At 34.1% G+C, this 15,297-nt stretch overlaps 1 protein-coding gene across 1 annotated transcript in view; it reads right to left on the bottom strand.

Moving 5' to 3' along the window:
• The window catches only part of LOC128998749 (uncharacterized), a 55,213-nt gene that overhangs the window by 6,720 nt on the left and 33,196 nt on the right, over positions 1–15,297 (bottom strand). The window contains exons 8-11 of the mRNA XM_054425082.1: positions 14,236–14,651; positions 11,332–11,479; positions 3,792–3,961; positions 903–1,077 (exon numbers count right to left, since the gene is read on the bottom strand). Of these exons, the coding sequence (XP_054281057.1) occupies positions 903–1,077; positions 3,792–3,961; positions 11,332–11,479; positions 14,236–14,651 (909 nt within the window). The remainder of the gene's footprint in view (positions 1–902; positions 1,078–3,791; positions 3,962–11,331; positions 11,480–14,235; positions 14,652–15,297) is intronic.

Raw genomic sequence — 15,297 nt, 5'->3', positions numbered from 1 at the left:
CAATTGACTCACTCGAGAGAAATCCTTTCTCACGAGCCATTAGCGAGTGAGGAATGGTTTCTCGAGTGAGGCAACTGCACTTTGCACTAGAGTTGCACATTATACTTTTCCTACAGTTACAATAAAACTAATAAATTAGTAAAGAAACGTGACATATTTTTACACAGAAGTGAACTCTTAATATTACATTTAATAATCAACACGATCAACAACAGTACAACAGCTGACCAGCTGATTTACAGCCAGGGCTGCCAACGTTTTTCGCGCGCATACGACCTTGTCTGCATGTTACGCGCTCACTATTTCGTGCCTTCACGTTGCAAATCTGGAGTGAGACAAAGTAATTAGAGTGAGACAATGTTAACATTGTCTCACTGATGAGCAAATTGGCCACTTTGCATTCTCAAATCAGTGAGAGAACATGTACATTGTTAGGTAACTGTAGTAAAAGTATAAACCATACGACAAAGTATAAATATGCAGCAATTAGCAGCTTTCTGTACTATAAACAGTACAAGGAAGCCAACTTTGTCGGGTGACTGTAGGAAAAGTATTTTGACTGACTGAAATAGGCTTCAAGTTAAAGAAAAAACGTACCCATTGCATGAGCTAGAATTAAAACCTTATATTTTATACTTATAATTAGATTTAAATAAGTTTTAGGATTGGTGGTCTAGCATTCTCTTGTCCACATCTACATTGTACCTGTGCAAAGCAGCCAGTACAGTATAAAAATGAACTGGACTGATAAATATTAGTGTCAGTACCAGGACGTGAGCCCACGACAATGCTGCCATGGATTCGTAGTATGTGTCACTTCCGACTGGGTCACCGACTCGCCACCATGCAAATACATTAAAATTATTTCTAATCTAACAAGACGTGCTACACAAGTGGCCTACCAAGGGTAGCTGTAGCCCTCGGAGTAGCCACAGTGATGCCCAGACCTACAGCAGTAGTCCCAGTCTCCTACGTCGTCCACTGGGCACGTCCAGATGCCCACCTCGAAGTTCATAGAGCACACTGTGCCCGCTCTACAGGGTCGTCCGCTAACTGTGAATCTTTGCCACGTTTCACCTACACATATAATAAGAAATATTGAACTTTGCCTCTAATTATGGTGAAACACCGACTTACTGAAAACATGCTACCCTTTTATATGAATCGGTTACATCTGTGTAATTCTGTATAAAATCTTACAAAATCAAGAAAGTAGTTGAAAGAGCCACATGGTGAGCTAGTATACAGTGCTATTTTCTCCCATGTGTAGGGTTTTTGTTACTATGATAGTTGATGTTGAAAAAATTTAATAGATTAGAATGATCTGTACTTTCAGATTTTCTGGGGTTTTTTGCTTGGTCGATCGAAAAGTTGGCAAAGTCGACAGAAATATGTAATCTACATGCACACTCTGACCGAGGCTCTATTCAACTTCGTTAATTTTCATTCTAAAACTGACTATAGCTTTCACATGGGAATGACATGTCTTATTTCATTTATAAAAAGATTCCTTGCTACTCTGCAGAACCATTGACTATATATCCATATGTAGTCAATGGCAGAACGTAGTCAACTTGCATGCATGACCAGGAGATATTAAATTACGACAGGAATTTCTTACTGATTTTAATTTGTTAGGCCTTAAATAACTAACATAAACAAAAGTCTTTTACTTTTGTTTATGTTAGTTATTTAAGGCTTATTTATATGTATTAAAATAGTATAAAATTACCTGATTCCGTCTGTGATCCTAAATTTGTTGTAGTGAGCAACCGGTTTCAAGGTTATAACCTCATCATCAAGCATGACTTTTGAGTCATGACAAAACGTCTGCCTGTGCCGCGTCGTGTGTGGAACCACAGCCACCTGGTGGAACTATAGTTACCGAATTTATGTTTATCGTCTGCAGTATGTTTCGTGTTATATTTATTTAAATGTTAATGTCTTTGTGTGTTCTTAAAAACCGGCTGCTCACTACAACAAATTTAGGATCACAAACGGAATCAGGGAATGTTATACCATTTTTATATTCAATAAGTGATCCCGGACCAAAGAACATCAAAACAAATTTCTCTGTCAAAAAATATCAGAGTATTATATTGCTTATATTTATATGTAAAAGTTGTAATTAACCTGTGAAACCTTGGAATTTCATATTTATATTAGTTATTTCTAAAAATAATAAATTAGTTTTGAAACTTTTTTATGCTGAACCCCATAAGTGAAGAAAATATCAACTCGAAATTTATTTTGCCTGATGATTACAAGTATAACTTCTTAAAGTTTTGCATGACAACTAACTAATGTTCTATGTAGAATAGTGGTCTCTATAAGTTGAACTAAGGCTTAAACACTACTTCCATTTGATGATTTTTTTATAAAAAATTACAAGCATGTAGGTTATGTTGTTCAAAGGTTTATTGCGACGTTTCGCGGTCTGGAATCTGATCCCGTCCTCAGGTGAAAAAATCTTAACTAACACATTACAACTAACAATACACAAATTCCCAACCTAAGTTGGAATACACTACAAGGGTAGCAGTCAAAAAATATTAGTTTGTTTAAAATATTAGTTAGTTTGTATTGTTAGTTGGTATGTGTTAGTTAAGATTTTTTCACCTGAGGACGGGATCAGATTCCAGATCCCGAAACGTTGCGTATTGTTTTTTTACCATCGTGATGGAAAATGTCCGCAATAAACCTTTGAACAACATCAACTCACCATCACCAACAATGAACTTCAAACAAAGAATGTAGGTTATATCCTAAAATTATACATATAATTATAATTAGTGTTAAATTAAACTGTACAAATTACTAACAACATACCAACTCATTCTGTGATGAATCAAACAAACGATCCATCTCCATTAAGATCGTTATATTCTCGACAGGCTCTTTTGTTTACGATCAATCCTGATGCTAGCCCCTGAGGTGATACTTCAAACCAAACTTTTTACTTACGAAATGTGAGTGCACACATTTTATCAGATTCTGATCCCTTATTACTAGATGAGTTAAATCGAGGTTTTATGACTTAAGTTTAAAAGATTTTACTACTTAATTTACATTTTACTCCTACACATTATAGTAAATAATCGTATATTGTATAAGCTATCATTGACTCTGTCTAAGATTGGGAAGAGGATTGAGTAATTCGGTAAACGTACAACAGTAATTGAGCATGTAAAAAAGTTATGTAAACAATGTAATTAGAAACCATTTCTCCATAACAGCCTATAAATCATAAGGATGTTGGTTTGGTTCTAAGAGTAGTCAATAGCGTTTATGGGTGAATTATTGATGGGTTTAAACTAGAACCAACTGTACTGTTTTTTTTAATAAATGATCCTGGCTAAAGAAAAAGCTGATCTTAAACTAACACGTCTACATAAAGTATCTTGCTCGTATCTACACTCATCCCTCTCTCATATTTGGGTTTAAATCACGCAGTCGCGTTCCTATCATAATTGATAATATGGTTATAATCATGACCAGCTAGCTTAAAATCCATGATCATATGGTACTTAGGAACCATACCATCTTGATTCGAAGCCTCTGGTTTAAATTGAGGACATGACCGAAGGAGGCATAGCATTATCTCTTAGTTGAAAATCATTTGGGATTTTTTGGAGCTGACTGCAGATCTTTAGGATAGGTGCTTCGTGTTTTGACCACTATAGTAGATGGCTGTACCTGTGATAGCTACTTATACTCTTCTGTGATAGGTGTCTTGTTTCTCTACCCGTTACACGCATTGCCTTACACTAACACTATGGTATACTACTGACTGGTAGGGGGGATGGCCCCTGGGAGGGGTTGTGGTGTTCCAGAAGGAGGTACGTAGCAGCGGGCGTCGCTGAAGTCCCATGAGAACAGCCAGAAGTCCCGGTCGTGTACAAAGTCGTACCCCGGTCTGAGATCCCGTAGCTCGATAGCACTCAGTTCACAAGTAGTACCCCTGCCACACACAAGTGAAATAGCTGTATGAAATCAATATATCACAGAGTTAGGCAATTAACCTAAAGATACTGAAGTAGACATTCCAACTGTTGCAATTTTTTATTAACTGTCAAAATGGGGTTTCTCCTTTACTTTTCAATACTCTGATAATTGATATAACGTAAAACATGCTAAACAATTAATTGACGTTCAATTTAGCTTGGTTAAAAAGTTAGCATATTTGATAGAAATTAGTAAATTACATCAGTAGACTCTGTTAGTGGCTCATCTCAATTGCATCCATCGTTATTCTAAAACTGGATACAGAGTAACATGGGTATTGTTGGGTTTGTTCTCTCCTTGGAAAATTTATGTATATTTAATTCAAAGAATATTTCTAGTAAATCCTTAATTTCAAACACGGAACGTATCTTAAATAAAATTATTGTTTAGAATTTCAAACAAATACTTAATAATATGAACGTAAATAAATATTTAATAAAATTTATATGAGTCACCATTAACTTAGTTCGTTATCAAACATGTGGTGGACACGCAATGTAATGTGTGCTGTAATGGAATTTGTTTAAACATACACGTCATACCAACCATCGAAAATTCATTATCATAGGCGTGGTTGTAATGAAAAACCTTAATTATGTACTAGGTCATATTGTGCAGAAGCCAAGTGTACCAGCGAAGTGTAACAAGCTTTCGACGAGTTTGTTGACGAGACAACAACGTCTATAGTTTATTCGAGATTCAATATATCCATTTTGTATTTAAATATCTCTATTTTCGTATAAGATGAACATCGAAACAACATCCGAAGTAAACCAAGATCAAAAAACATTTAATAAAGAGATAATGAGAAGGATGATTCAACAAGAAGATGCCATGACAAAAGTTTATTCAAGCTTAAAACCCCTGCTGTCTCACAATCCTGTAGTACTTGGATCTACAAGCCAAGTTGAATCAGAAATATTTGACAAAACTACAACGGTTCATATTGATGAGCATGATCATTCAATGCTTGATGGTAACTATTCCCCGCAAATGCACATCGCAACAGAATCTGTTCTCCAAGTTCTCCAAGATCAAAAATATTTTAACGAAGAGATCATGAGAAATGTGACTCAACTAGAAGATTCCATGAAAACAGTATTGTCAAGCTTAAAAACCCTGCAGTCGCACAAACCTGCTGAACCTAAGTCTACAAGGCAAGTTAATTATGACATTGTCGAGCAAACTAGTAAGATTTCTACACACGAGTGCAATCATTCACTTTATGATACAAAAGGTTTCCCACACACATACTTTCAAGAGTTGATTCAGTCATTGAGTCTACCAGGCATGAAGTTTCTCGTAGGGAAGAACCAGTCTTGGTTTCATACTTGCTTGTGGTTGTTTGTTCACATTCTTGCTTTATTAACAAGTTTGTCTCTTATCAAGATAGAGTACGACAGATGGCAAAACTCGCCCGCTTTTAAAGTATTTTCGAGCAACGTAACTTATGCCAATGATGTTCCATTTCCCGCAATAACTGTTTGTTACCCACCAACTCTTAACGTCAACCACAACTACTCAGGGATTCTGGAGAAATGTTTCCTGTGTGAGTACGATGAATGTGAAATCAATGAAGAATGTAATGACGATGAGATGATGGCTTTTGCTGTTTCTTTGTTGATTTGTTCAGAGTTTGTGGCAAATAAAATAGTGTTTAGAAGACGCTCTATTAGGTATGACCAGTTTTCATCCTACCTTGAACATTTTTTTGACCTTGATGAGGTTTACATATACCATTCCCGGATAAATAGTTTGACATGGAAGCGGAAAACAGGATGCGATGAAAACTAATGCCAAAAGTGGTTATCGCCCTTAGGTATGTGTTTTACTATCAATGGTCTCCACCACGAGGATATTTACAAAGAAAATGTTGTTACTTCTTTCCCCATGAAACAGTATTCTTCCTCTGGGTTTGATTACTTAGGAAAACACTTGACTTTGGACAATATGATATATTTCGGAGGAAACATGAGTACGACACCAGTATATACGACTGAGAATGACGTGATTCAGTTTAGTAGTGTAAGTAATACCCTACACATACACAATACAACTGCAAAACATTGCTTAACTAATGACAGCATACAAAGCTACATTGTAATCCACAATCCACTAGAAATCCCTTTCACCTTTAAAAATCATATCAAAATGGACGACTCCACCCCAAAAAAAATATCTATACTTCCCAACATTGTTACTTCAGAAAGTGGCCTTGAACAGTTTGATCCATCTGTTAGAGGGTGTTACTTTACACATGAGAAGCCGCTGTCAATGTTTAAACATTACAGTCAGATGAACTGTGAGACAGAATGTCTTGTAAACTGTTCACTCACATACTGTGGCTGTGTCCCGTATCACTTGCCTAGACACAACAGTTCTGTAGAGATTTGCTTGTATAGATGCTTTCGAACGTGTGACTGCAGTTGTTTGCCAGATTGCAACTCTTTGTCTTATGATTTTGAAGAGACTGTTGTGGGTGAAGATCCATGGTATGCACCATTTATCGTAGTCTACTTCAAACGAAATAGATTCTACGACTCCAAGATCCGAGTCAGTACAAATAGCCTGACTCAGTTCATGGCGTATTCTATTGGTATTGTTGCAGTTTTCAACGGTTTTAATGTCTTAGTTATCTTTGAATTGCTATACCTTTTGACATTCAAGCTATGGAGCTATGTCAGGAGCCTTTTACTTTAATTTATGTATGGATGAAAAGAGTTATCCTCGTTTTTAAAATATATAACATTTAAAAATACAACAGAATTGTAAAAACATTTATTCGACATTTTTATTTTATTTGCATAGAACCTTTACACTTCAAGAGCTTCAAATATGTCAAAGTTGCATTTTTGTGTTTATTTTCATATTTGACATTATTCACTTTGTTTTGAAGTTTATAATTAGTGTTTATTTGTATGAATGTGGCTTCCTACAAATAAACACTAATTATAAACTGCAAAACTAAGTGAATAATGCCAGTCATAAACATGACAAGATTCGTCTTAATTTTGAAAACTATATATATTGCAGATTATTCTGGCCATATATTGGATGCCTGATTTTATCAATAGTAAAAGTTTATTTCTAATTATACTACAGTTATTACTACCAATTAGTAAAACGTTATACCTACTTTTGTATGTCACTGACTATAGGGTGAATCAGACCACCTATGCACATACTTTAACAGCCGCTTGTGTAACTCACTGATCAGGTATACAAAAGGTTTACCCACTTCTAGAATAGCTATTCTGAATAGCTAGGGATCTGAAATTTTTTTGTGGAGGTCCGTTTCAGTCCCAAATCACCCAGAAAATTCCAAAAAGTTCTTTTTTCAAATTACAACCCCCCCCCCCCCCCCAAATTCCCTTGAATCCTCCTTTATTAGAGAAAACCCCGTTTAAAAAAACCAGCTATACCTCGAAAACGGTAAGAGCTAAGATTTGAATGAATTTTCACAGTTAGGAATTATATTTTCTACAAGGCACTCTTTGGCATTTTTTGAAAATCGCACTCCTTCACATTCAAAAACGCCCTTCTAGAATATGTAAAATGTCTTGGATTATTGACGTGTTTTTTTATTTTTTTTTTTTTATTACTTTTTGGACCTCAAACGTCCCTAACCTGACATATTGAAATTGTAACCCACAAAAACATTTTAAATGGCAAATTTTCAATAAAAAGGTCGTTGGTCCAAATCGTTGTGCACGGGTGTCTGATTCACCCATTATTCACCCATTTAACCATTAGTTAAACTTATACCACTTATCTTTGAATATTCTTCTCCATTTAATATGCATCGTTAAATAAAATACTTATCAACTGATGAATTCACCTACATATTTACTTTCACAAAAAACTTGTTCATATGAGTTCACCACGGTTCGAACCGTAGGATCAAATAAAATGGTTTTAATTATTTCAAACCATCAATTCTACTGAGACACCCTCATAGATCAAATTCCTAAAGGTTTTTTTATTGGTTGAAAGACATACTATATGGTTCATCTTTTTAGTTTCTATGTGAATAATGAAAAAAAAAAACTATCACATTACACAATAAAAATCACATTATGTAACTACACACTGCTGTCAATAGTATGTTCTTTTACAAACGTTTAACACTTGTTTATGGAAATAAAACCTACAATCTTGATATAGATAAAACTAACTATCCATCAACTTTAGGAGCGTTATATTCTAGAAAGCCTATTTTATTTAGATCAATTCTGATCCTAGCCCCTGAGGTGATACCTCAACCCAAACTTTTTACTTTCGAAAAGTAAGTGCAAACGTTTTTTTTCTCACTATTTGATATAATACTAACTTCTATACAACATTGATCAGTTCCAACAACAGTGATTCAGTTTGATCAGTTGAACAGTTGATCTGATCGATCACTATCGAAAATGGAAGAAAAAGGTTTCTCATTTTATTATTTAACCTTCATTGATGAAAAGAACCTATCGATTTTACATAGACACCACCATTCGATTGGAATCCAAGAAGTTTGATTAGTGGTTGAATGACATTAGTTTTTATTTATTACTGTAGCTTTCATTCAAATTATTATCAAAACTAACACATTTCACAAATTAAAATCATATAAAATTACATATAGCCTGCTAATAGTTTGTATTGCACAGTATGATGTACAGTGTTTTTTATCTTTCTTTGGGGGTTCTTACAAAAAGTACATTTAAAGGTGTCACAATATCCTATACATGCTCACCTAAGACCATTATGCTTGGTAAGCAATTTTTATTTTATCATACATTATTTCATAGAACAGTAACATAATTAAATTTATATAAATATACTAAATTAGTAATAAACAGCATTGGTTATTATTTACAGACCTTATACAGGGTGTTTTTTAACGTGCAACCCAAAATAAAAGTACTGTGAGACACAAAACATTTTAAACATAAAACAACCCTGTATTTTGGTGTCCCTGTTATCTTTACTTCCTTGTCGATCAGCTGATATGCGTTGTTGCATAGCTATCTATGAGGTTTAGTGTTATTGGGAATTTTTTACAAATAAGTCAAAACATGGCGTTTCCCCATTTCGAATAGTTAGAATAGTACGTTGAAAATTCACCATTGGTTTTATGGCAACAAAGGTTTGAAATTCGGTTTCCTTAAATTTGTACATGCCATTAATATTACAAATTTAATTAAACTTAATCGGCTGTAAAAAAATACCCCGATCACAGCAAACCTTCAGACTAAGCCAATTTTCATTTGCTTGATTTGATTTACACTTAAATCTAGAGATTTAATTTTCCTTAAATTTCGATTCGGTTTCCTTATATTTGTATTTTTAATATTAGTTGCTTTATTATGTACTGGAAAATCACCTAGGAACTTAATTACAAACCCTTCTTGGCATAAAACCAATCATTTACTTTCAACGTATTATTATAAATCTTTGAGGTTGGGGAAACGAGGGGTTGCGTCGTATTTACAATAAATTCCCAGTTACACTAAACCTCATATAAAACTATGCAACAATGAATATCAGCTGATTGACAATGAAGTAAAGAAAACAGGGATACCAAAATATAAGGTTGTTTTGGCATTAAAATATGTCTCATGGTACTTTTAATTTAGATTGCGAAAAAACACTCTGTATATTAACGACGCTGCTCTTGAATTCTAAACCCGTTGAACTTCAAATATAAACACAATAATAATACTACAATCGTTAAAGTTATTGTATATTATCTCCAATTTTAGTCAATAATTGTATATAAACGTTTGGAAATGTAGCGTAGGTAATCAATATTGGATTTATTTAATTAATAAAAGCAGCCTAAATAACAATTTACACAATACCAAATACATAACATTAATGAAGATAGATGAATGAAACCTGAAACAAGGTATGGTGTGATGTAAAAGATTTACAGCATTCAGATTTTAAAAATTCACTAAATATGTTTTCATCGTATAACGTACGCCTCCGAACAAATATGATGTATGATATGTGAGGGAAACATGGCAAACGGCGTGTTAGAGATTGATTACGGCTCGGATGCAAACATTGATGCTGCTCATTTTTAAACTGTATTTTCTTTCAATTCCCACGATGTCCTAGAATATAATAAATTCTAGGGAGTGAAACAAGTCAGTACCAATGTTTTAATAATATAAAACACACGCATACACACGCACACACACACACACACACACACACACACACACACACACACACACACACACACACATATGCATAGTAATTTTGTAGACATTTATAAAGTTTAATTTTAATCAGCCAATTTTTTTTACATAGAATCAAATTGGACTGCTGTTGAAAACAATTCGTGTAACCATTTAAAAAAAAGACTTGCAGAGAATGTCAAAATACTAAAATGGTGTAAGTACCTAGTTTGAGTTGGCTACTCTAGGTACCATAGTCATTGATTGTGTCATATACTTGGATAGAGGAAAACAGTTAGTTGATATTAGAGATCGTTGTTCTATAGATGACATTATGAGGGTTGTTTTAAGTGTTAGGAAGAGATCATAAGGCGGTTGTTAAAGTATGACCCTTTCCTCCTGAGATGGTTAGATTTTCGTGTCTGGTGAGCACTGGCAAAGAGAAAAGTCCACTCTTCTTAATTAATACTGTATCAAGCTTTAACGCTAAGGTATTCTAAGCATTTGACACTTTCTTAAGCTTGTTTACAACAACATTTGTCTACGGTAACAGTAGCGAGGATAGCGAATATTAAAATTAAAGTTGATTGTGGTTTAACTGAATTTTCAAGTACTATAGGAAAAGTGAATTATTTGTCAAAAGTATTTCACTATAGTCAAATCTCACAACTGATACCGAAGCATTGTTAGTTGCTTGTGAGATAAATATTGATCAATTCATTGTGTCATATTGTGTTCTAGTGAGCCAGTATTTTTTACTACGGTATCTTAGTATTATTTCTTACGTTGCGAATGAACCTCAACATTAAGCAGAGTATGAATTTGATTCTAGCAAGGTTAGAACTTTTCAAACATTATTAATTAGTTGTACATTATCAACAGTTTCGGGGCTGAAATTATTGAGGTTGGATTGATGATTGAAATGAAAATTTATGCTGGTAGTTGAGTATTAATTTGGAAATGATCATTGGTTTGGTATGTTTGAAACTACTCGTAGTACCTGTTACTTATATAAAAATGTATTGAGTTTGATTTTAAAAATGTCTCCGAAAGATGGAATTGAGCAGAGTGATTTCGTAACAGTCTTCTTCAGAGTGCAAGTCAAGAGTATTTTATCTGCAATCAAGACTGAAGACTTAAGTTGCACACCATTACTAACCTGTAGCTCAAAGATGCGCAGCGGAATATGGATCGCATGCGTGCTCGTGTACATTCCGCCCGACACTGGGCTTCTGAGGTGACGTAGAGAGAGTTGTGGATGGATTTGGGCAGAAGTCTCGCTGGGTAGTTGTAGCTGACGTAGCAGACTGAAACAATATTCTCAGATATTAGTAGCACAGTACAGATTTTCTTAATTATTTAAACAACAAAGGCCTCTTCCGAAGTGCATCGATTTCAAACTCTCGCTAGAAGTGAGTTTAAAAGCATGTTTACGTATTTCAAAGACTCTTTAATACGACTTTGACATCAGATTGTTTGGAAATTCAAATGTATTTATTTTTTTACATTTTTCTCCTTCTTTAGAACAAAGATGCCTAAATCTACTATTTCTACGGCGGTTTGTGGCAGGCACTTGAACAACTTGAAACAAAGTTATTGGCATCGTACTCAAAAACTCTAAATGTAATGAAAAAAGGTAAATTGCTTTATAATCTACGAAGTACTATTTTGATTGCTTTTATATTTGGTTGTCTTTGTTTTTATGGTTCGTAGACCACGAGCTTTTTTTGTTTATTAGGCAGAGCGAACCTGATTGAAAAAAATAAAAAAGAAGAGTTGTTTGAACATAACCTCTCACTGAGCCCATGCATGCATTCTCACAAAGCAAATAATAATACTAATTTAATAGCTTATTTTTCCCCTAACGTATATTTACAATTATGTGCTGTGTTCTTTAAAATTCATAATTCTAATTATCGTCAAAAACTGATTTAAAAGCCATACTACTTCAGTTATTGTATTGGAATTCAGTAACCATTGATGTTCTTCTGCCTGTGCGAAGTAATTAACTCATCTTTGTAAGTCACTTTTCATTAACGTTTATAAACATGATGTTGCTCTGATTGGTGAAATGAAAACGCAGCAGCGAATAATGCAAATACTGTTGAACAACGTTTCATAAATTCAACATTCAATTCAGTCATAATGTATGATTTGCCGTTAAACTTTCTATTCACTTTACACTTTCAGTGTTTTATATTTGATCAAAATGTATATGTAGCTACTTTATATATAATAATGCTATGAGAAAATAACTATAAGGTAATGTATTTAATTATTTTTGACTTTGTAAAAAGCCATACAGCGCATGGACTTTTCAAGCTATGTTAGTAAAGTCCAAAACTACGCAGACACATAATTGGCTATGGATTTTGATTAAAACTAATCGGGTTACTCTTTTTATCAAATTAATTGATAGGAATATTATAAGGGAGGCTAGATATTGAAAAAAATTATATAATCCGCTAGTACACGGTTTGGACAGTTCTTAAAAATCAAATAGAATAAATTAACCATTTTTATTCGTGTGTGTAGGCCCCGCATAGTATTGCAAATAGTTGCAAATAGATATTAACTCCATTAATATTATGACGGTTTCTCATATCGGTGAATGCTATGAAAACCAAGGATCCGTATTACCTTCGTACGAATCAAAAGTATAAAGGTATTACATTAAATGCTAAATTTGAAAATTTTCATCTCTTGTTGTAAAGGTGATTCTCTTCTAGAAAGGATTTCATTACATAAAGCTAACCAATGCCATAAATATTTATAATCGAATTTCAGAAGGGATGAGATAAAACAACTACAATTAACCTGCCGCGTTCAAAGTGAATTTTAATGACCTCCCACTGATGAAAGGCTTTGAATAATTCGCTAAGTGTTTTCAGATGATTACTTTCACTTAAAAGCGTTGTTTAACATTCAAAATTCTGCCTAACAAAGCACGTTACTCGAATTAAAGTGTATTCCAGAAGCTTTTCATGTAAATTATCCAGCCTTAAAATTTGAAATGAACATGTTGTTCTCATAGAACACATTTTTGCGACATTGAAGGTAGAATTTGTTTGAAGCCATCTGCCTTCATTCAAAGTACTTTGAATTTATATTCTCTCTGTTTCTGGTTTTACCTTAATCCCTAACAGTGTTATTGAGTAGTGCCAGAATATATCCTACTTCCCAAAATATAAGTTACAAAAAAACTATTTAAAAATAATTTCAATTGTCCTGTTTCTAAGTACAAAGGCTAAATAACTATTTAAATTGTAAAATTCCCAAATAATACTTTTACTTAGTCCCATTTTATACCTTGGATAGTTTCTGAAATTGTTCCATGTAATTTCATCCTCAAACACATCAAAAAGTCATAAAAAAATATTCACATACAGGGTGATTGATATAAGTGTGCGAGCCGTTTTATTCGAAAACTATAAGAGATATCAAAAAAAGTTAAATGGTAAGTGCCTTGGATTTTTTATTTAAAAAATTGTAGTCAAGTCAAAAATAAAAGTTTTGCCGCCATTTTTCCAATATGGCCGCCAACTTTGATTTTTCTTATAGAATATCCTGTATTTTATGATGTATTCTGGTAGAACATGTGATTTTAAGACGAATTTATTCTTGTGATTTTTTTCATAAACCTAACCGTTTCAAAGATAATAATGGTTAAAGTTTTGAAATTTTTGCATGAGAAAGAGTTTCGATACAGGCCTAAGCAAGCATGCCAGCTGTTTTATTCGAAAACCATTCAAAATTTCACAACTTAAACCATTATTATCTTTGAAACGGTTAGGTTTATGAAAAAATTTACAGGAATAAATTCGTCTTAAAATTACATTTTCTACCAGAATACATCATAAAATACAGGGTGTTCTATAAGAAAAATCAAAGTTGGCGGCCATATTGGAAAAATGGCGGCTAAAATAATTTTTTCGACTTAACTAAAATTTTTTAAATAAAAAGTCCAAGGCACTTACTATTTAACTTTTTTTTTATATCTCTTATGGTTTTCGAATAAAACGGCTGGCACACTTATATCAATCACCCTGTATATAAAACTTACAGTCATCAAGCGGCCTAGAGGTCAGTCCTGAGGTGTCTCCATATGCGGAGGGTGGAAGGTATACCCCAGCTCCGGTACCAGACACTCCGGTAGGCCTGCCCCCATACCAAGCCTGGGACGATGTAGACACCTTCCCCCCGCCACTGGGTCCGGAGTGGTCACCGTAGTACAGGGAGTTGCCAGGGGCGGTGCCGTAACTGGGGTACTTGTTGGGACGGTAGACCGGGGGTATACTCTGGGGCCTTCCCTGTACCTGAGGCCATCGGTCCAACTCACAACCGTGGCCGTAGCTCGCCCTGTGGTACAACTCGCACCCTGCCTCGTCCACCAGGTGCTTCATAGGGTTCATCTCGGGCACAGGCCAGTCAGTCAGTCTGCAGTTCTCTTGGGCTTGGCCTATAACTGGAGTACTGTACCTGCAACAATTCGCTTACAACTTAACTCGATTGGATACATTGTCTTTTTGAAAATTTTCTTTTCTAATAACTGGGGTTCCAAAATAATTTTTCACACACATAATTTTGCCATGTTTTACTATTCATTGAGTTGTAATATTGCTTTCAGGTATAACAGAATAATTTAACAGCAGCTATTTTTAGTAGTATTATAAATATTTAAGGTGAGTGCAGTGTAAAAAATGAATTAAATATTCGGATTTAAAATTGGTTTAACACTCGAACTAATAAGACCCGTTTTCTTATTTTCTCACGAGCAATAAAACAGAACACCGATTTATTTTAATTCAATTTTTACTATGGTGTCAAAATATTTCTTAACATCAATATTTCTTCTAAGAAAAACAATTTTTATTGGTGTATATTGCAAAATTCGCATTTTAACCCTTGGGAATAAAAACTTTCATAAAAAAGTATTCAAAAATCTATTATCACAGATTTTATTCAATCACTTATTATGGTTTTGAAGATGTAATTTAAAGGCAGAGGAGGGCAATGAATATTTATCCTCCCTTGTCCTGATATATGGTAAACCTCTTAAGGAATCCAGACTGTGTCCTTAGGAGGTTTAAAGTGCTATTTCTAGCATGTTTTAAGTTAAAAGGGA

Source organism: Macrosteles quadrilineatus, unplaced genomic scaffold (assembly GCF_028750875.1).
Source record: "Macrosteles quadrilineatus isolate MER2022 unplaced genomic scaffold, UCM_ALF_1.0 Scaffold_7__1_contigs__length_78375512, whole genome shotgun sequence".
NCBI classification, from domain to species: domain Eukaryota; kingdom Metazoa; phylum Arthropoda; class Insecta; order Hemiptera; family Cicadellidae; genus Macrosteles; species Macrosteles quadrilineatus.
The sequence above is the reverse complement of the archived record's forward strand: the minus strand, read 5'-3'. Positions and strand labels throughout refer to the sequence as shown.